We start from the raw sequence: 21,228 nt of genomic DNA on the forward strand, positions 1-21,228 counted from the left end.
TTGATCCACGTTTATCAATAACGGTTGGCTTGCTAGATAAGTTTGACGTTATTGTCATACAGATGGCGGTGATCAACTGGTCCCTAAAAGTCACACCTATAGGATACGTTCGAGAGATGTGACGGTATGAAAATACTGTCATGTAGATGCCAAAATTGACTAACCAGTTAGTCCGAGTTATTTGACTCGTAATTAGTCAAATATGTGATGTTGAGATATTATATTTAATACGGATTAAATATCATGGGCTAAGGCGAATTAACCAGTTAATTCGTAAAATTAAATATAAGCGATTTATATTTAATTAATGTATATTGAATATAATTATACAATCTTTTGTTTTGTCGGACACGTATTAATAATTCGGCTAACCCGTATTATTAGCTGATGCCTTAATTTCCGATAACCGATAATGATTTATAATCGACCGTGTCATATACATTTAGGATTTCGGATCGTACCATGAGTTAAAAATAAGAGAAAGTGGAAAGCCCACTCTCCCTATGAGAAACTCACGGCCGAACCATACAAAGAGGGAGTCTCTCCTCTTTGTAACCTAATCATTCATTTGCTAAAATTATTAGGGTTTCGAGAACAGTGCCTCTTGAAATTCGGATCTCTCATCCAGTGAAAAACTCACATCAGTTCTCCCAATATTGCAAGGCAATCGGAGAACACTGTTCTAGCACAAGGGCATATCTCGGACAAGTCTTGGGTGCAACGATTAGGAGGAAATCTGCTTTGATTTACATTTCTTTACGCCGCAATTTAAAGGACCCGAGGTTGTTACTTGCTTCTTATCGTTTCTCTACTGTTTTTATGTTTTATGACTATATTCACATGTAAATTTTACGTTATAGTCCTACAATTAAAGGGGTAGTATACGGATATTAACCCACAGGAATGATATAATAAAATAATAAATAATAGAATAATAGAATAATGAGTCGGGAAAGGAGTTAGGCTGAGTAAATTGGAAGTGTAAATGGGCCAAGCTTGTGTAGTAGTTGTATAGCCCATATAGAATAATAATAATAATAATAGTAATCGTATTTCATAATAATAATAGTAATAATAATAATAATCGTATTTCATAATAATAATAGTAATAAGGTAATTACATAGTTTCCTAATTACTCTCTTATAGATCTAAGCCTACCCTATAAATAGAGATAAATACCTTGCCCTAGTTTATGATATGCAAACTGAAAATTTGAGAGAAGAGGAGGAGACGTAGAAGGAATAAAGACGGAATTTACATCGCTAATTAACTCGAGGTAGGACCGTCTCATGTATAGTCTTTGCTATGTTATAACTCGTAAACTAGACCACCGTAGGACAAGCCGTGACCATCGTTGTGACCATGGACCATCAGGGAGTGACTAGGACCGCCGTTTGACCGCCAGGGGTGGGGTAATGACTGGGTTTTCGTGGGTGTTTGGGACACGCTGAACCCGGATTTTTGACCCTTGTTGTGACTTGTTTGAACTCAGACCTGGGTTGGTTGGGCTCGTGGTGGTTGGCCGACCCTAGTGGGAGGTTAGGGGTAGTTACAAGTGGTGGTTGGTGCGGTGTGTCGCCGAAATTCGAAAGGGATTTGGTCGTTGGGTAAAGCCACGGTTTTATACGGTTTTGACGACCGTTTAGTCACACGGAGACCTGACCGGAGCTAGGGTTGGTACCAGGGTGGTGAGTCGAGCATATTAATGGCTTTTGGGTGGTTGGAGGTTGCTCGTGGTGCGGGTGGTTGCCGGAGTTACGCGAAAACAGCGTAAAACAAGGGAAGAGATGTGGTTGATGTTGCTGCCGGTATAGGGAGGTTCCTGTGGTGGTATTATTGGGTCAAGGGGGGACATGGGACTACCCAAGGAACCACCATGGGTTAGTGGTGACTGCGGTGGTGGCCAGAGGTGGTGAGGTAGTGTGAGAGGATGGTGTCGGGTTTTCGGTATTAATAGTATCATGGTGGTTTTAGGGCATGAGAATTTGGGGTGTTGCTGGCGGTTTGGCTGGTGGTTGTTGGTTGTTGGGATGCATTGGGTTGCAGGCTAGGGTGTGGCAGGATTGGGTGATGCTGACGGTGGCTAGGGGTGTCGTGGTAGGCGGGTTTTGGTGAGGTGTTGATCACGGTTTTAAAACCGTGAATGTTGTATGTTATACGAGATTATAATGGGTGATCGGGTTTTGACTTATTGAAACGGGTTTTTATAATTATATTATACGAGATTATAATTAACGTAATTAATTAATTAATTAATTAATAATTAATGGAATTATTTGAATAAAGTTTATAAGTAGTAATTACTATTATTTGTATTAGATGACAGGTTTATTGAGGAACTTTAATTGTTGATTGGATTGCATAATTAGAGTGCGTAATTGGAGTATTCACTTGACAGGTAGGATAACTACTCAACTGGTTGTATTATTATATTTCGCATGAAGTATTTGTGGCTGGAAGTATATTTGTTAGTGTTCCGGCTGGGTTATCATTGTGGTTGATTATTGTGGATTATATCCGGCTGATTATTATTATTTATTATTGCATTCATATAAGCATGACATTTACATTGATTATCAGATTTATTCTGGCAGATATTACTTATAGTAATGTATACTGGTTATCAGATTTATTCTGGCAGACGATTATAATCGTGAATTCTCGAGGTAGGCCCCAGGTTGGTTCTGCAGACCGTCTGGTGGATATTTATCAACTGTGTGTTGAGGCAGACATTAATTTATAGTAATGTAGTGTGTTTTCTCACCTTCGGGTTGAGGCTGCCCCGGCCAAGGATTGGCGGGATGAATCGCGTTGCGAGTGATGAACTCGGCTGAATGGTTCTATTAAGTCATATCATGCATATTCATATTGTTATTGTCATCTAGTGTTGTTAGTTATTCCTACTCAAGATCGTGGTTGACAGTGTATTCGTGAACACCTTTGATGAACCATAATGAGGAGCAGATTTGACAGGTACTAAAGATTAGCTGACTTGGGAGCATTGGGACGTGAGCTTGATGATGCGTGTCTTTTATATAAGGTTTTCACCTCATTTTTACACGCATTTCTGTGCTTTTTATGTAGCATCTGGCTACAAATACCCCCGAATATTCTACTTTGGTCCGTTTATTGTAATTTGCAGGAATTGACTGAAGAGAAGCTAAATCGAGCCTTAACTGTCCCAATTGCATGCATTCATGGAAAATAAGGAGCTGGAGCTTGGAAATCTAACACTTGGAAGACGCATGAGCCGAGTTTAGGAAGCAATTCAAGGTCTAACGTGCCTATGTAGCTCGATCGAGTGGTTAACTGCTCGATCGAATGCTTTATACACTCAAGATTGATCGATCGAGCTGTTTGAGGGGTCGATCGAGGAGTTTATGCTAGTGGTGCTCGATCGAGTGGGTCACATTACTCGATCGAGTGGTTTGGTGATGCTATTGCTCGATCGAGTAGATTATTCTTGCTCGATCGAGTGGTGTCGTGTGTTTTAGTTAATTTCCGCCTAATTATTTATGGGCTTTTGTAACCAGTCCATAGATTAGGTTTTGAGAGTGAATTTTAGTTTAAGACTGGAGAGGAGTAATTACGTTACTGATCTCTTCACTTGGTTTTTTTTTTGCTGCCACCTTGGTCACTGTTCCTTGGATCTCATTCTCTACACTTTGCTACTCGGATTCGGTATTATCAATCTAGTTTAATTCTCATTTTTTTTACTGCTTTAAATTCTTCTTCTCTTGCTGTTACAATTGCTTAGTTGAATTCTTATTAATTTCATCATCATGTTTAGTCTTAATTATTTGGTTATTGTAATTGTTAGTCCGACGATTATGAGTAGCTAATTTCCCTATGCTAAGACTATAGGGGATCCATAATATGAAGGGAGAGTAGTCGATTTACTAGGTTAATGCTGGTGCCGTCTTTGTTGTTTAAATGCTACAATTAATTGTAATTGCCTAATTGAGTCGACGCAGTTAGACCCTTATTCTTAGTGGACCTTGACCTGGACCGAAAGGTTGGAAGAGGCAGACTAGTAGCGAACAATAGAGTATTGCAGCGAGGGCGAAAGTTAAACTGTTTACACTTTAGGGTGAATTAAGGACCGAAAGGTGACGTTCGCTACCCCTTAGACCGCATCTTGCATTGACTGGGACCTAGATTACTCGACCAGATGATTATGGTGAACCGTTTGTCTTAGCTATTCTCTTTTATCTGTTAAACTCCTTCCTTTTATTTCTCTTTTCCTTGTCCTCTTAGTTTAGAAATCACATTTTATAAACCCCCAAATTGGTTACTTAGACGAACTGAAATTCAGCCGACAAATTCCTACCTCTCTGTGGATTCGACCCGACTTCCCTAGCTATATTAGTTAGAGCCAGTTGGTTATTTTTTGACAGTACGTGATGACGTGTCAAATTTTAGCGCCGTTCTTGGGGAGGTGGCGCAATTTTGTTGCTTTAATTAAGTTTGTCTTTTGTCTCAAGGAATTTATTCCTTGAGGCTGATCTCATTTTCTGCAAGGTTTTGATCAGTTTTGCAGATTAGCTGTTGCTTTGAAAGTTGTTTGCCAATATGCCTACGATTACAGAGCATACAGAGCCATGTGGTAGATGTGGCGAGGAAGGGCACGATCTTTATGAATGCATGGCAAGTGTAGATCGCGCCCTTGCATATAAGAAATACAAGCAGGGAGTTCCCTTCTCCCAGTTGTATGAAGAAATCAAGAATGATTCTACCCCTTCTACGCCAGTACCACAACCGGTCTCTCCCTCTGCAAGAGAAGAAATTGCCGAGTTGAAATCCATTATGATGAGTATGTTAAAGATGTCACAGCAATCTGAAACGGTTATATCGGAATTGAAAGAACAAGTCGCGCAGTTAACATTCGCGACAGACCAAGCCAAACTTCTTCCAATTTGCGATCCAGTCAGTGCAATGAACTTTCAAAATGACCCTACTCATGAAGAAGACGAGGTTTTGACAGCTGATGATGACTCAGATGATGATCTAGACGAATTTTTGCAGGAAATACTTGCTGCGTGTGCAGTAACCACTCGATCGAGCAACTCATCTACTCGATCGAGCGGTTCTAATCATCCAGTCACTCGATCGAGTGACAATGGCGGTCGATCGAGAAGCGCATAATGCCAAGTTGGTCGTTCGAGCGATAGTACTACTCGATCGAGCAACTCTGCTGAAGAAATCACTCGATCGAGTGAAGAACATGGTCGATCGAGCGATCAAAGTACTCGATCCAGTACTTTAAGTGGCGGAAATCCTAATTCAATACCTAATACCGCCACCGTGTCATCTTCCCCTGCTGTGGAGACGTCATGCATTGATAAGGGTAAAGAAAAGGTTGCGGGACCACTCATCGCTACCAGGGTACCCTTCCCAAGCCGTCTGAAGGACGCAAAGATCGAGCAACAGTACGGTAAGTTCGTGGACATCGTGAAGAACCTCCAGAATGTTGTCCCTTTTTCCGAACTTGTTACTCAGGTACCCACTTACGCTAAGTTTATGAAGGATATCGTGACGCGTAAGAGAAACTTGAGTGAATTTGAGACGATTTCATTTATGGAAGAGTCTAGTAACTTGCTGTTAAATAAGGCCCCTCCAAAAATGAAAGACCCGGGCAGTTTTTCTATCACTTGTGTCATAGGTAATATGGTTATTGATAAGGCCCTTTGCGATTTAGGTGCCAGTGTTAGTGTCATGCCCCTTCCTGTCTGCAAGAAACTGAAGATGAGTCACTTCAAAGTGACCAACATTACCCTACAGATGGTGATAGATCGTTAGGAGACCCTTAGGTGTCTTAGAGGATGTGCTGTGAAAATAGGCAAGCTTTACATCCCAAAAGAGATTTCATTGTTTTGGATATAGCCGAGGACACCGGACCCAAATTATCTTAGGAAGACCATTCCTTTGTACACTGGGTCTGTTATTGATGTCGACAAGGGCGTCGACTCTTGCGAGGGGATGACGCTATCACATTCAGTTTGCCCAGTACTTTAGCCCACCCAATGATAGAGGACACTTGCTATTCGGTCGATATTATTGATGAGTCTATTTATGACTTCTGGTCGGGTTCTTTTATGAAGGACCCACTAGAAGCTCTCATGCTTTTTAATGAGTGTGCAGATAGCCCAGAGGACGATGACGCTGCGTTGGACTTGCTCGTTGATGACTTAGATGAGCATGAAGGAGAGCAGGTGGAACAAATGATCAGCACTCTTTGCTCCATAGAGGTAAAGGTACCGGAACGTAAGCCTCTCCCTTCTCATCTTAAATATGCTTTCTTAGACGATACAGAGCAATATCCAGTCATTGTTAGTGCCAAGCTTAGTGATGAGCAGCTAACCTCTTTGTTAGCTGTGCTCAAGAAAAACAGGAAGGCAATGGGCTATTCACTGGACGATATCACGGGGATTAGTCCCGATATTTGTATGCACAGGATAGAGCTGGAGGAGGATCACAAACCTTGCAGACAGGGTCAGCGTAGGCTGAACCAGAAGATGCAGGATGTCGTGATGGCTGAGGTAATGAAGCTGCTAGACGCAGGTATTATGTATTCTGTCGGTAATTCTAAATGGGTGAGTCCAGTACAGGTGGTCCCGAATAAAGGAGGGATAACTGTAGTTAATAATGAGAAGAATGAATTAATACCTACTCGCGTAGTAACTGGTTGGCGGATGTGCATAGATTACAGACAGCTGAATGCCGCCACTAAGAAAGATCACTTTCCCCTTCCTTTTATTGATCAAATGGTATAAAGGTTAGCTTCTCATAAATTTTTCTGCTATTTAGACGGGTATTCAGGGTTCTTTCAGATCCCTATCCACCCAGACGATCAGGCCAAGACTACATTTACCTGTCCTAAGGGCGTTTTGCGTATCGCAGAATGCCTTTTGGTTTGTGCAATGCCCCTGCTACCTTCCAAAGGTGTATGATGGGGATATTTTCAGAGTATATTGAGTCTATCATGGAAGTTTTTATGGATGACTTTAGTGTATATGGAAGTGATTTTTCTGACTGTCTGTCTAACCTTGAGAAAGTGTTGCAGCGCTGTATTGAGGTTAATCTTGTGCTGAACTGGGAGAAGTGCCACTTTATGGTCAACGAGGGAATTGTCTTAGGGCACTTGGTTTCTGATAGGGGAATAGAAGTAGATAAAGCAAAGGTGGAAGTGATTCAGCAATTACCACCTCCTGTTAATGTTAAGGGGGTGAGGAGCTTCCTTGGTCACGCCGTCTTTTATCGCCGGTTTATCAAGGATTTCTCCAAAATTGCTAAACCACTCACACAATTGCTGCTTGAGGATGCCCCTTTTGTGTTTACTGACGCTTGCCTTTCTGCTTTTAACAGGTTAAAGCAGGCCTTAGTCTCTGCGCCGATCATACAGCCTCCCAACTGGGACTTGCCGTTTGAGATCATGTGCGATGCGAGTGACTATGCACTAGGAGCGGTGCTTGGACAGAGAAAGGACAAAGCCTTGAACGCTATTTACTATGCGAGCCGAACTCTGGATGAGGCTCAAGTGAAGTACACTACCACTGAGAAGGAGCTGTTAGCTGTAGTTTATGCCTTAGAGAAGTTTCGTACTTATTTAGTTGGGTCAGAAGTCACTGTTTTTACTGACCATGCAGCTTTGAGGCATCTCCTTGCTAAGAAGGAGGCTAAACCACGGCTACTGAGATGGATACTCCTTCTTCAGGAGTTTGACTTGCAGATTAAGGATAAGAAAGGAGCCGAGAACGTTGTAGGCGATCACTTGTCGCGGTGATGCGACAAGAAGGGGAAGATTCTCTACCCATTGATGATTCTTTTCCTGACGATACTTTTTTTTTTGTTGTGTCGTCTATTGTTAACCAAGAACCTTGGTATGCAGATATAGCTAACTTCGTTGTCGGTGGCGAGCCGCCACCGACCTTTCTCATCGCAAAAGAAGCGTTTTCTATATAACGCTAAGCAGCGATATCCGGGATGACCCTTACTTGTTTAAGGAATGTGCGAGACGGTCTCTCTGAGGACGGTGTATTCCGCAGTGGGAGACCAAAATAGTCTGGAAGGCTGTCACTCCTCTTCATATGGTGGTCACCACGGTCCATCGCGCACCGTGGCTAAGGTACTTCGATCTGGTTTTTCTTGGCCTTCTTTGTTTTCGACGCCAAGTCTTTTGTTTGACTTGTGATGCTTGCCAACGATCGGGGAACATTTCGAAGAGACATGAGATGCCACAAAACGGCATCCTAGAGGTTGAGGTTTTCGATGTCCGGGGCATTGATTTCCAAGGACCGTTCCCATCCATAGAAAGGTAACTGGTACATCTTAGTAGCTGTAGACTATGTGTCAAAATGGGTTGAGGCAATTGCTTCACCTCATTGTGATGGTAAGACCGTGATAAAGATGTTTAAAAAGATCATATTCCCCCGCTTTGGTGTCCCTAGGGTCGTCATTAGTGATGGGGGGATGCATTTTAAGGAAAAGAAACTCACTTCCATACTGTCTAGAGTTGGTGTCCAACACCGGCGTGGTTTGGGGTATCATCCCCAAACTAGTGGTCAGGTAGAGGTCTCTAATCGTGAGCTGAAAGAGATCTTGTCTAAGGTAGTTTCTAAATCACGGAAAGACTGGAGTCTTAAGCTAGATGACACATTATGGGCTTATAGAACTGCCTTTAAGACACCAATTGGTGCATCACCTTATAGGTTAGTTTATGGGAAATCGTGTCACTTACCTGTTGAGCTGGAATGTAAGGCCTGGTGGGCAATTTGTGAGCTTAATTATGATCCTAAATTGTGTGGTCAGAATCGACTTTTGCAACTAGATGAATTAGAGGAGTTTAGGCTTAATGCCTATGACAGCTCGCGCATTTACAAGGAAAAGACGAAGAGATGGCATGACAAGAGAATCCTACCTCGGGAGTTTCATGTGGGGCAGAAGGTCTTTCTTTGTTTAATGCCCGGCTGAGACTATTTCCTGGCAAGCTGAAGTCCAGATGGAGTGGTCCATATACGGTGACAGCTGTTACCAAATTTGGATCCGTGGAGCTTGAAGATTCCGAGGGTCATAGATTCAAGGTGAATGGCCAATATGTGAAGCATTACCACGAGGCGAGTGAAGCGGACAACCGCGTTGAAGTCTTGCGCTTCGACGAGCTCGACGCGCCAGTTAACTGATGCCAGAAAGGTCATGCGGGACCTCTTAAACCAGCGCTCTCCGGGAGGCAGCCCGGACTGTTTTATTTGTACTTTTGTTGAACTATTTGTTTTTCTTTAGCTTTACGTTGAACTTTAGACGCTGTTTTATGAACCTCCTTTGTACTTTCCTTGCGTTTAATGCGTCTTTTGCAGGTCAAAGCACTCGATCGAATGATTTTGTGTTCGATCGAGCACTTTCTGATGCAGCCGTTACTCGATCGAGTGAAAATGTCCTCGATCGACTAGATCCAAACCCGTGTTTACTCGATCGAGTGATTCTTCATTTGATCGATTCGATCGAGCTATTCTAATGCACCGGTTCATTCGATCGAGCTGTTCCAGGTACTCGATCGAATGGTTATGACCTCCATTTTCTTTGTTTTTACGTCTATGGAGCCTTTGTTTGACTTTCTTTGACCTCCCATGTTCATGGTCGGTTTGGGGAGGTCCCTCCTTACGACGTTTTGTAAGTTTTCCGACTCCACTTTTCCTCTTCCTTTCAAGTTTGCATTTCTTTCCCTATTTTTAGTACAATGAGGACATTGTACGGTTTGGTTTGGGGAGGTATGCATCCATATCCATGTCTGCATGTTTTCTTGCATTTCTGCTTCCATATTTATTATTTCCGCATGCATTGTTGTTTGTTTTAATCCAAAAAATCATAAAATTCAATAATTTTCAAAAAAATTTCATGTTTGATTTGAGTCGGAACGTTTGAACATTGACGCTACTTTGAACCCTTATTTGAGCCTTGCATTTTCTTGACATTTAGTTGGCGTGATTATGTGCATAATCTACGAGTTTTTGTTTCTTCCTTACCTGAACGAATAGACTTGATTCATTATGTCGGCAAGCTACATTACATTCTGAGGCTAGAGCTTTATAAACTGGTGACATTCATGACCGGTTTCATTTAGCATGAGTCTAGTCTTCTTAATACCTGTATGCATTCGGTCTGTGGATGGTGACACGTGTTAGGAGAGGCAGTCCCCTTTATTTCATTCTACCCATGAGCCTCACACAGCCAAATTGCCCTTTTTGTCCTATCAACTACTTTCTATAATACTTCCTACCCTAGCTGAGCTAGTAACGAGTAGTTCTTGGAATGTTTTTTTACAATATGGTTATATTATCTGATTTCAGAAGAAGGTGGAAGAATTGAAGGGAAAGAAAGAAAGAAGGAAATTGTCGAATTGTTGAAAAAAAAAAGAAAAATGAAAAAAAAAGAAAAGAAAAAAAGAGAACGAGAAATGCGAAAAAAGAAAAGAAAAAAAAAAGAAAAAAGCAGAAAGATTATTTTTGAAAAAAGAATCAGAATTGCATAATGATTCACACTCCCATGCCTTATCTATATTTTATGGGGAGTTGACGGTATTTGGTGTTTGTGAGTTTAGTGCATAAATTTGCACCGTTTTATCTTGACTTCATAAGTACGAAGTTGGGATGCAGTTACTATTTGGATCTGATGTTGCTAGCCTGGCTACTAACCCCACATATCCAAATTCATTTTAGCCCCTTCTTACCCACTACCTCACTTACCCAAATGTAAGTCCTCGGCACGTGTCTTGGTTATTAGTATGGTTGGAATGCTTATGTACGGTTGTAGAGACTTTATTCATGTTGACTGCATGCATGTTCTTATAGGTCGAGTTAGGTGAGTGTCTTACTACTTTCTATCTTTCGCATATATACTCACCTTGTGCCTGTTTTTGAGTGACGAGCGACCTGTGAGAGTCCGATACCTTTTGAGTCTTGCAAGGTCGATGGTTCAGTAAGTTTGAAACATTAATTTAACTCGTTTGCACTTTTTACTGCTACTTTGTCATGTTGTCGCATTAAATTGGTTCTAGTGGGTGCTTTGTAGCTGATGTGTTGGTCCCGTTCCATTGTTCATCCTTTAGTTGCATTCATATTTGCTTGGGGACAAGCAAAGGTTTGGTTTGGGGAGATTTGATGCGTGTCTTTTATATAAGGTTTTCACCTCATTTTTACACGCATTTCTGTGCTTTTTATGTAGCATCTGGCTACAAATACCCCTGAATATTCTACTTTGGTCCGTTTATTGTAATTTGCAGGAATTGACTGAAGAGAAGCTAAATCGAGCCTTAACTGTCCCAATTGCATGCATTCATGGAAAATAAGGAGCTGGAGCTTGGAAATCTAACACTTGGAAGACGCATGAGCCGAGTTTAGGAAGCAATTCAAGGTCTAACGTGCATATGTAGCTCGATCGAGTGGTTAACTGCTCGATCGAATGCTTTATACACTCAAGATTGATCGATCGACCTGTTTGAGGGGTCGATCGAGGAGTTTATGCTAGTGGTGCTCGATCGAGTGGGTCACATTACTCGATCGAGTGGTTTGGTGATGCTATTGCTCGATCGAGTAGATTATTCTTGCTCGATCGAGTGGTGTCGTGTGTTTTAGTTAATTTCCGCCTAATTATTTATGGGCTTTTGTAACCAGTCCATAGATTAGGTTTTGAGAGTGAATTTTAGTATAAGACTGGAGAGGAGTAATTACGTTACTGATCTCTTCACTTGGTTTTTTTTTTACTGCCACCTTGGTCACTGTTCCTTGGATCTCATTCTCTACACTTTGCTACTCGGATTCGGTATTATCAATCTAGTTTAATTCTCATTTTATTTACTGCTTTAAATTCTTCTTCTCTTGCTGTTACAATTGCTTAGTTGAATTCTTATTAATTTCATCATCATGTTTAGTCTTAATTATTTGGTTATTGTAATTGTTAGTCCGGCGATTATGAGTAGCTAATTTCCCTATGCTAAGACTATAGGGGATCCATAATATGAAGGGAGAGTAGTCGATTTACTAGGTTAATGCTGGTGCCGTCTTTGTTGTTTAAATGCTACAATTAATTGTAATTGCCTAATTGAGTCGACGAAGTTAGACCCTTATTCTTAGTGGACCTTGACCTGGACCGAAAGGTTGGAAGAGGCAGACTAGTAGCAAACAATAGAGTATTGCAGCGAGGGCGAAAGTTAAACTGTTTACACTTTAGGGTGAATTAAGGACCGAAAGGTGACGTTCGCTACCCCTTAGACCGTACTGCATTGACCTGGGACCTAGATTACTCGACCAGATGATTATGGTGAACCGTTTGTCTTAGCTATTCTCTTTTATCTGTTAAACTCCTTCCTTTTATTTCTCTTTTCCTTGTCCTCTTAGTTTAGAAATCACATTTTATAAACCCCCAAATTGGTTACTTAGACGAACTGAAATTCAGCCGACAAATTCCTACCTCTCTGTGGATTCGACCCGACTTCCCTAGCTATATTAGTTAGAGCCAGTTGGTTATTTTCGACAGGTACGCGACAGACGTGTCACTTGACTTGGACCATAGTTGCTGTCTAAATCACTTAGATTAGTAATCACTTTATTTATTCCGCTGCGAGTTGTATGAAGTTTTATATTATATCTAGATTGAATAAGTTGTACTAATATGTAATGACTAAGTTTTAATTAAAATACTTTGGTATTGTTGTACTTGTTATTCACTACCTCGGGAAACCGAGATGGTAACACTCTTATTTAGTTGGGAATGTCTAGCTAAAGGCTCCTGATTAAATGAGGGTGTTACAGTTAATTAGTTAGTAATTAGTATATGTGTTGGGCCTAATATTTCCACACTATGTTGAGGATAGACTTCTACTCTGACCTCACGATCAAGACAGAAACGTCAGGACAACTCAAGGCTGGCACCAGGCAGGAGAGGACAACGGTCAAGCAAGCAAATATTATCTGACCAAGTCAAACACAATTATCCAGAATAAATCAAGATTATGACACTAATTATGGAGCAATTAAGTGAAATATTCTATCATAATGTCCAAGCATTTATCCGGGTAATTATGGAGCATTGAAGGTTCAATTAATGGCATCATTAAGGGAAAATAATACGCCTTAATTGTGGAGATTATTCAGCATATGAAGGTTACTATATAAGGAAGAGCCAAGATCATTCCAAGACACATCCTACAAGATTACAAGCTACATTATCACAATACTTAAAGCAAAATACATTGTTGTGCTAATTATATAATTATTCTTCATAAATCATAGTAAAACCGGTCCTGACTTAGTGCCCGTGGTTTTTACCCATTTAAGGGTTTTCCACGTACAAAATTTATTGTCTTACTTGTTTTTCTTTATTTCCTTTTCCTTACGCATTGTTCAGCCTGCCCTGCAGTAATATACAAGGTAGACGAGCTAGTTAACCCTGCAACCATTCTACCCTGACCTGATTCAGCTTCGTGCAGAATCCACCTAAAACAATTGGCGCCCACCGTGGGGCATCTAGCTCATTAATATCTTTTTTTATTCCACACAAAAAATCCAAAAAAACAAAGAAATTAGCAAAAATATGTCTCAACCAACCATAGAAGAACAACTGACTGCTACATTACAAAAAATAGCACTGTCAGAGGCTGAAATCTTGCAACTAAGAGAATCTGAGTAAGCCTTGAAACGAAAGTTATAGAAATCAAAGGGATCGGGCTCCAAAATCCAGCCAAGAACCCCATTCTCATCAATTGTCAAGCACTTTGATTTCTCAAGTTCTGGGAGTCCGAGTGGTGTCAAAAGTGTGACCAACGTCGATGAAGAGATCCCCAAAGATGATACAGCTGATGAAATAGGAGTAGCCGTCATGATTGCAATATTCCAGGAAATCAAGAAGCTCAATGAAAAATTCGAGAAAATACCTGAAGTCCCTACCAACATGGAGGAAGCTTCCCCTGAAAGCTATGCGGACTCGCCTTTTATAGACGAGATAGCTAAAGTAGATCTTCCCAAGAAATTTGTGATTCCATCCATAAGGATTGATGATGGGACCTCAGATCCACAAATTCATGTGGCCTTGTACAAGAAGAAAATGTTGGCTGCATCTATTCCTAGTAAATTTAGGCAGGTTTGCATGTGCAAAGGATTTGGAATAACACTGACTTCTTTATGGTGAGCTGATTAAGTACCCCTGTGATTCCTTCGAAGATGTCCAAGCAAAGACACTTGCTTATATCAGGCTGGAGGAAGACGAGAGTTACAAAGTTGGAGGAAAGTTGAAGGACACTGCAATGCAAAAGACTAGGATAAGCCGAACATAAGAAGCCAACCTAGCACCAGTAGGGGCAATAACTATAGGAGTGGTCCATATATCAGGCCTGATAAGTCAGAAGTCAACCTAGCGCAAGAACAGCAAGGTAAGGCTAAAGTTCATCCATCTATCTCTGAACATAACTTCTGTGTTGACATTGCAGGTCTGATCCAGTGACTAGATAACATGGGACCAGTGGTTAGGTGGCCAAGAAAGTCAGACAACCCAAATCCAAGGAAGGATCATACCAAGTGGTGTGAATTTCACATGGATATAGGTCATACAACGGAGGATTACTTTACTCTCAGGAAGGAAGTGGCCTACAAGCTAAAAGCAGGATACCTCAAATATTTGATCAAAGCCAGAGACAGGAATGAAGATCCTAGCAAAGTCAACCCGGAGTAAAAGCAGGAGCGCAATCTCCCCCATCCACCTCCACTCTATGAAGTAAAATTCATAAATGGCGGATCAGAGATTTTTGGCTTGACCAGTTCAGCAGCAAAAAAGTTAGCCAGAACTCCTCAAAATAAATCACCCTGCAAACCTGGCAATATACCACCTATCATGTTCAGTGACTGTGATTTGGTGAGTGTCCCTGACCTGCATCATGATAGCCTGGTGATTTCCATGCAAGTTGGAACTGCCAACATGGGAAGAATCTTAGTAGACAGAGGCAGCTCAATGAACCTGATAATGTTAGATGTACTTAAAGCCATGAAGATTAGCAAAGATCAAATCACCAAGAAATCCAGTGTCTTGGTAGGGTTCAATGGTGAAACAAATAATGCATTAGGAGAGATCTATCTTCCTACCTATGCTGAACGCGTTGTATCTTATGAAAGATTTGGAGTTCTAGATTGTTTATCCTCCTACAATGTCATTCTGGGCAAGCCCTGGATTCACAATGTCAAAGCCGTCCCCTCTACTTATCATCAGTGTATCAAGATACCAAAAGACTGGGAGTGGTAACCATCAAAAGTGAGCATAAATCAGCCTAGGAATGCTATACAGAGGCCCTAAAGCCATCCAAGGCAGGTAAGTCCCTCGTATAACAATTACTGTATCCTGTCAGGAGTACATATGTAGCACCACCCAAGATGGAAACAGATCAGGTAATCCTCAACCCTGAGTATCCTGACAGGTATGACGCTCCTGATTTAGTCAGGCCCGAATTAGTAAGCTTTCTTAAAAATAAATCTTCCTGTTTTGCTTGGTCTCATTTTGATATGACTTGAATTAGTGCTGATAGTATCACTCATAAACTCAATATTGACACATCTTTCAAGCCTGTACAACAGAAAAGACGAAAGTTTGCACCAGAAAGAAACGCCATTATCAATGAATAAGTAGACAAACTCCTAGTTATGGGCATGATCAGGGAAGTGATGTACCCTGATACGGTCGTTTCTGTACCAAAAATAAATACCTAAGTTACTACTAACAAAAGTCAGCGGTAAGTAGGGTTGATCTCCACAGGGAGGCTATTTTGCTAATTATCTGTTTAACTCAGTCTGTCAGAATGTCACAAGATGGGGGTTTAGGTGTATTTTGACTAAACTAAATAGATTAAGGAAAGAGAGAAAAGGAATGAGAGAAATTAACAGAAAGAGAAGGGAACTAGGATTTCGGGTCATCAATAAACGTCAGTTAATTGCAGCTAAGGTCATAGATCAGTCGATGTGTCGGTCTAAGGGGCAACGAATATCTCCTTTCGGTCTCAATTCGCCCTAAAATGCTATTAGCTTAACTTTCGCCCTCACTAAAGCATCCTATTGTTCACTGCGGGTCTCACCTATTCCAACCTTTCGGTCCAGGTCAAGGGTTACCAATATTAAAAGGCTAATTGTGTCGACTCAACTAGCAGGATACAGTTAAAGCAGCGATTAACAACATAGACTACAACTACAACGACATATCTAATAACCTAATTAGCAACTAACATTAGTCTAATGAATCACCTAATCCTAGCAGAGGTATTTAGCTAGACATAACTAAATAAAGGACAGAAATAAAGAGAGAAAGAGGAATAAACATTAAATTAAAGAGGAAAAGGGAGAGAAATGTTAATGAAATAGATTCGGAAAATAAGAGGTAAAACAGAAAACAGTAGTAAAACATCGTCTGATAGTGTGTGGGGGGGTTACAATTGACGTCTCCCCTTCCTATTTATAAGAAAAATAGGATTTTATTCAACCTAATGACGGATTTAAGCTAAAAGCCCAAGACCGTAAGAGAAACCACTCGATCGAGTGATTTAAAACCACTCGATCGAGTAAACTAAAGCTTAAACCACTCGAACGAGTAGAAAATCTACTCGATCGAGTAAATCCTAAAATGCAACTACTCGATCGAGTAGAAAAAGGACTCGATCGAACATAATTCTACTCGATCGAGTACTTTCCAGCGCACAATTTCCTGCTTTGCGCACTGAACTTCAAACGGCTGCCAATTCTTCGTTACTTGGTCAAACAATGTGATTCCGGTGGCATTAGAAAGCTAAGAGGACAAGTTTCATCTCCAATTCGAATCACCTAAATATCAGTTGTAGAACTCGAGATATGGCTCTCCAAATTAGGCACTAGCAATTTGAAGTCCTTCCTTTGCTCGCCTAGCTATCTTTCTTCTTTGCGCATCTCAAGATAGCTACATTCCCACTCCAAATTCACTCTTCCTCCAAATGCATGCTAAACGGACGGTAAATGGCTTGATTTCACTACTTTCTGGTCCATTCCTGCAATTAAGACAAAATAAACCAAAGTAGCATATTCGGGGCATTTCGTAGCAATAAACTACGATATTAGCATAGAAATACGTGCATAAATAGGCCAAAAAGACTATATAAAATGCACGTATCAACTCTCCCCAAACCAAACCTTTACTCGTCCTCGAGTAAACTAAATGCAAACTAATGGAACGGAAAAGTTAACTCAGAGCTAGCTACAAATGCCCACTTAAACCAATTTAATGCAAGCAAACTAACACTTATAGCAAACAGTCAAATGCAAACGAGTTGTAAGATGTTTATAATAAAGCTGAACCGTCGACCTTGCAAGACCTTTAATAATGGACTCTCACGGGTCACTCTTCTCTCATGAAGCAAGGGGTGAACATATATATGTAAGAGAGAAAGAGAAAACAGTCGCTCACCTAGACTACGACCCACATAAACATGCATGCAACTAATATGATAGACAATTCTAGTTACCGTACATACATTCCAACCAAACAAGGTCCTGTCACAGCCGAGGGCTTACAAAAATATGGTAAAGTGAGGCAATGGGTAAGAAAAAGCAAAACATTTATTGGAATGTGGAGGTATAGGTGATCAAGCTAGTACCTAAACAGAATCATATGAGACATATCCGTTTCCAACTCAATTATAGATTTAAGCACGAGTGCCCTTCATTTGGCACAAAACTCACCAAACCGAACTGAACTAACTCCTCAAAAGATATAGATAAAGCATAGGAGCGAAACCGATCACAACAACATCTTTTTTTCTTTTCTGATTTTTTCTTTTTTTTTTTCTTTCTTGTTTCTTTTTTTTCGAAATCTTTTTTTTTTTGTTCACGTTTTTTTTTATTCCTTTTTTTTTCTTTTCTCATCCTCCTTCTCTTCTTTTCTGCCAACTCCAAATCGATATAATATGAACCAAATTTGGCATAATGAAATATATACCGCAAAAACAATCTAAACTAGCTTGACAAGGCAGGCTAAATTTGGAATGTAGTTAAGGGTCAACAGGCAAATTTGGCTAATGTGGAGTTAAATGGGTAAAAATGAAAGAAAGGAAAATTGTAAGCACCTCCCCGCATGTGACACCAATCACTAACCCGAATGTATGAAGGCAAAAAGCAATTGAATTTCATATACGTGCAAATTGATGATACATGATATACAAGGAGTAACTACTCACAATCCTACATGAAACTGGTCATAAATGACACCAGTTTATACGACTCTAAATCTTAGAAATTATAAGTAGGTTGCCAAAATTTCAGGCCAAGTCTATTCGTTCAGCTAAATTAAACATTAACTCGTAGATATGCAATAGACAAAGCTAAAAAGAATAATAGTTTATTGCAAGGCTTAAGCAAAAAGGCAAATAATAGTGCAATTTCATCATTGAAATCTACCGTTCCGACTCAACCTATATGCTAAAATAAACGTGAAATTTTTCAAATTTTTAGGAGATTTTAAATTTTTTTTGAAAATAAACAACAATGCATACAAAGATTAAACGTGATAACAGAAATGCAATAAATACAATATGCAGACACAGATATGGATGCATAACCTCCCTAAACCAAACTGTACAATGCCCCCATTGTACCAAAACATGGAAAGGAAACGCAAACTAAAGGAGAAAGAGAGTAAATGCGGAAAACTTACAAGATACGCGAAAATAAGGGACCTCCCCAAACCGACCATGAACATGGGAGGTTGCTAAAGGCCCGGAATACCGTCACAGGAAGCTAATCCAAGTCAAAAACACTCGATGGCACTCGAACAGTGGTCGTTCGAGTAGAACGGGCATCCAAAACTGCTCGACCGAGTAGAAAGGCAGTCGATCGAGTCGTTTCTCTTTGTGCAGGTACTCGATCGAGTAGAAAAACTGCTCGATCGAGAGGATTTATCAGCAAAAGTGCTCGATCGAGTAGAAAAACTACTCGATCAAGTGATCCTCAGTGTGTTTCCTGCAAAACGCAAATAAAAACAGCCCGCAAACTAACAAACCAAGCATTACTGATAAAGTTTTATGGCATGAAAACCATTTATCACAACTGAAATGAAAATAGAAAATTAAAAATAAATCTCCGGGTTGCCTCCCGGGTAGCGCTAGCTTCAGTCAGGTCCCAGCTCGACCTTCTTTTTCTTCGAGCCTCTATAACTAGTCACAATCAAAACAGCTCAAAGCGCGCAGCATTAGATCATACATCTGCGCATGTGCTACACAAAAATGTAAGTAGCACCATAGTGGAATAAAGAAATAGGAAATAACATTATACAACCGTTTAAGCCTAACAAATTTCCTATGGGAGCTCCTAAATTTGTCCACAAAATAAAGGAGCGCCGGGGCAATTGATGATAAAATAAGGTCTCGTTTCAGATTAACGAAATTAAAATGGTAAGGACGGCGAAAAATCGCTAAATTATTCGACCTACTGGGAGGGGGCAAAGCATTAGAATGTGCAGCATAAGTTAAACGAGGCAATTCACTATTTAAACAAACAATAAATAAATTATCGTTTACTACCTCGGGTTGGTCGCTCTCATTGACGGAATCATTGACAAAGGAAGATATTACCTCTTCCGCGCTAGGAGCAATCACCGACCCAGCTGCCTCTTCGTCACCCTCCTCAGTGGATATCGTCCCGTAAATCGCAGCCTCTTGTTCATTCGACTCGGCTTTGAATAGGGGAGATTCACCGTATCCATTATCATCGTCAAAATCGTCATCCAAAACAAATCCACATGACGAATCAATGCTCTCGCTGGCCAGTTCAGTCGATCGAGTAGAATTGTTGCTCGATCGACCATTTCCTTCCTGATTTTCACTCGATCGAGTAGAAATATCACTCGATCGAGAACTTTCTCCTGGAAATTCACTCGATCGACTAATATAAGTCACTCGATCGAGTGATTCTTCCTGTACAGTGCTGAAATCTTCGTGTAAACTATTGAAATATGATAGAAATTCGTCGTCCGAGTCATAAAGATCATCCTCAGCATTGGGCAACACGGGTTCTTCATGGGAAAAACCGCTCTCAGTAAAGTATACCTCTTCTGGTTGCCAACTATCAGACTCAGCTGCTAACTGAGCTATTATAGACTCGAGCTCATCAATGTGCGCGAAAAACCGTCTATCATGCTCTTGCCTTTTGGAGGCAAGTATCTCTAACAAAGATTTCAGCTCCGCAATCTCTTCTTCTTGTATATCAGGAGGATCTTGTTGTGGTGGCCATTGATAGGGTGGATGTGGCGTAGGAAAAGTGCAATAATTACCACAACCCCAAGATTTCTTCCTTTCCCAACTAGCAGGTTTTTCAGATTGGGCTTCAAACTGAGCGATTAGTCGGGAGACAGATGTCATCTTGGCAAAAGGGATCGAAGGTACTCAAGCCTTCCCTTCGACAATCTCCCTCGGTAGCCTGTCTAATAAACCTGTAGGCCTATCAAAACAGCACTAAAGAAAAACATAAAAACAGCCTCAAGGTACTTAGCCTTCCCTTGAGGCGAAAGACAAACAAAATAAAACAGATAAAAAAGTCGCCTCCCCGGCAACGGCGCCAAAATTTGATACGGTCGTTTCTATACCAAAAATAAATACCTAAGTTACTACTAACCAAAGTCAGCGGTAAGTAGGGTCGATCTCCACAGGGAGGCTATTTTGCTAATTATATGTTTAACCCAGTCTGTCAGAATGTCACAAGATGGGGGTTTAGGTGTATTTTGACTAAACTAAATAGATTAAGGAAAGAGAGAAAAGGAATGAGAGAAATTAACAGAAAGAGAAGGGAACTAGGATTTCGGGTCATCAATAAACGTCAGTTAATTGCAGCTAAGGTCATAGATCAGTCGATGTGTCGGTCTAAGGGGCAACGAATATCTCCTTTCGGTCTCAATTCGCCCTAAAATGCTATTAGCTTAACTTTCGCCCTCACTAAAGCATCCTATTGTTCACTGCGGGTCTCACCTATTCCAACCTTTCGGTCCAGGTCAAGGGTTACCAATATCAAAAGGCTAATTGTGTCGACTCAACTAGCAGGATACAGTTAAAGCAGCGATTAACAACATAGACTACAACTACAACGACATATCTAATAACCTAATTAGCAACTAACATTAGTCTAATGAATCACCCAATCCTAGCAGAGTTATTTAGCTAGACATAACTAAATAAAGAACAGAAA

General features: G+C 40.6%; 2 protein-coding genes across 2 annotated transcripts in view; one reads left to right on the forward strand and one right to left on the reverse strand.

Moving 5' to 3' along the window:
• LOC141613630 (uncharacterized) overlaps positions 1-13,872 on the reverse strand; it is a 38,664-nt gene extending 24,792 nt beyond the window's left edge. Inside the window, exons 1-3 of the mRNA XM_074432373.1 lie at positions 13,629-13,872; positions 13,463-13,533; positions 12,881-12,963 (exon numbers count right to left, since the gene is read on the reverse strand). Of these exons, the coding sequence (XP_074288474.1) occupies positions 12,881-12,963; positions 13,463-13,533; positions 13,629-13,872 (398 nt within the window). The remainder of the gene's footprint in view (positions 1-12,880; positions 12,964-13,462; positions 13,534-13,628) is intronic.
• A 628-nt stretch (positions 13,873-14,500) lies between these two features.
• On the forward strand, positions 14,501-15,283 carry LOC141613631 (uncharacterized). Its single transcript, XM_074432374.1, has 2 exons — positions 14,501-14,715; positions 14,806-15,283. Exons 1-2 carry the CDS (start codon positions 14,501-14,503, stop codon positions 15,281-15,283), a joined length of 693 nt encoding a protein of 230 aa, XP_074288475.1.
• The last annotated feature ends 5,945 nt before the right edge of the window (positions 15,284-21,228 follow it).

Source organism: Silene latifolia, chromosome 11 (genome assembly GCF_048544455.1).
Source record: "Silene latifolia isolate original U9 population chromosome 11, ASM4854445v1, whole genome shotgun sequence".
In the NCBI taxonomy this organism is placed as follows: domain Eukaryota; kingdom Viridiplantae; phylum Streptophyta; class Magnoliopsida; order Caryophyllales; family Caryophyllaceae; genus Silene; species Silene latifolia.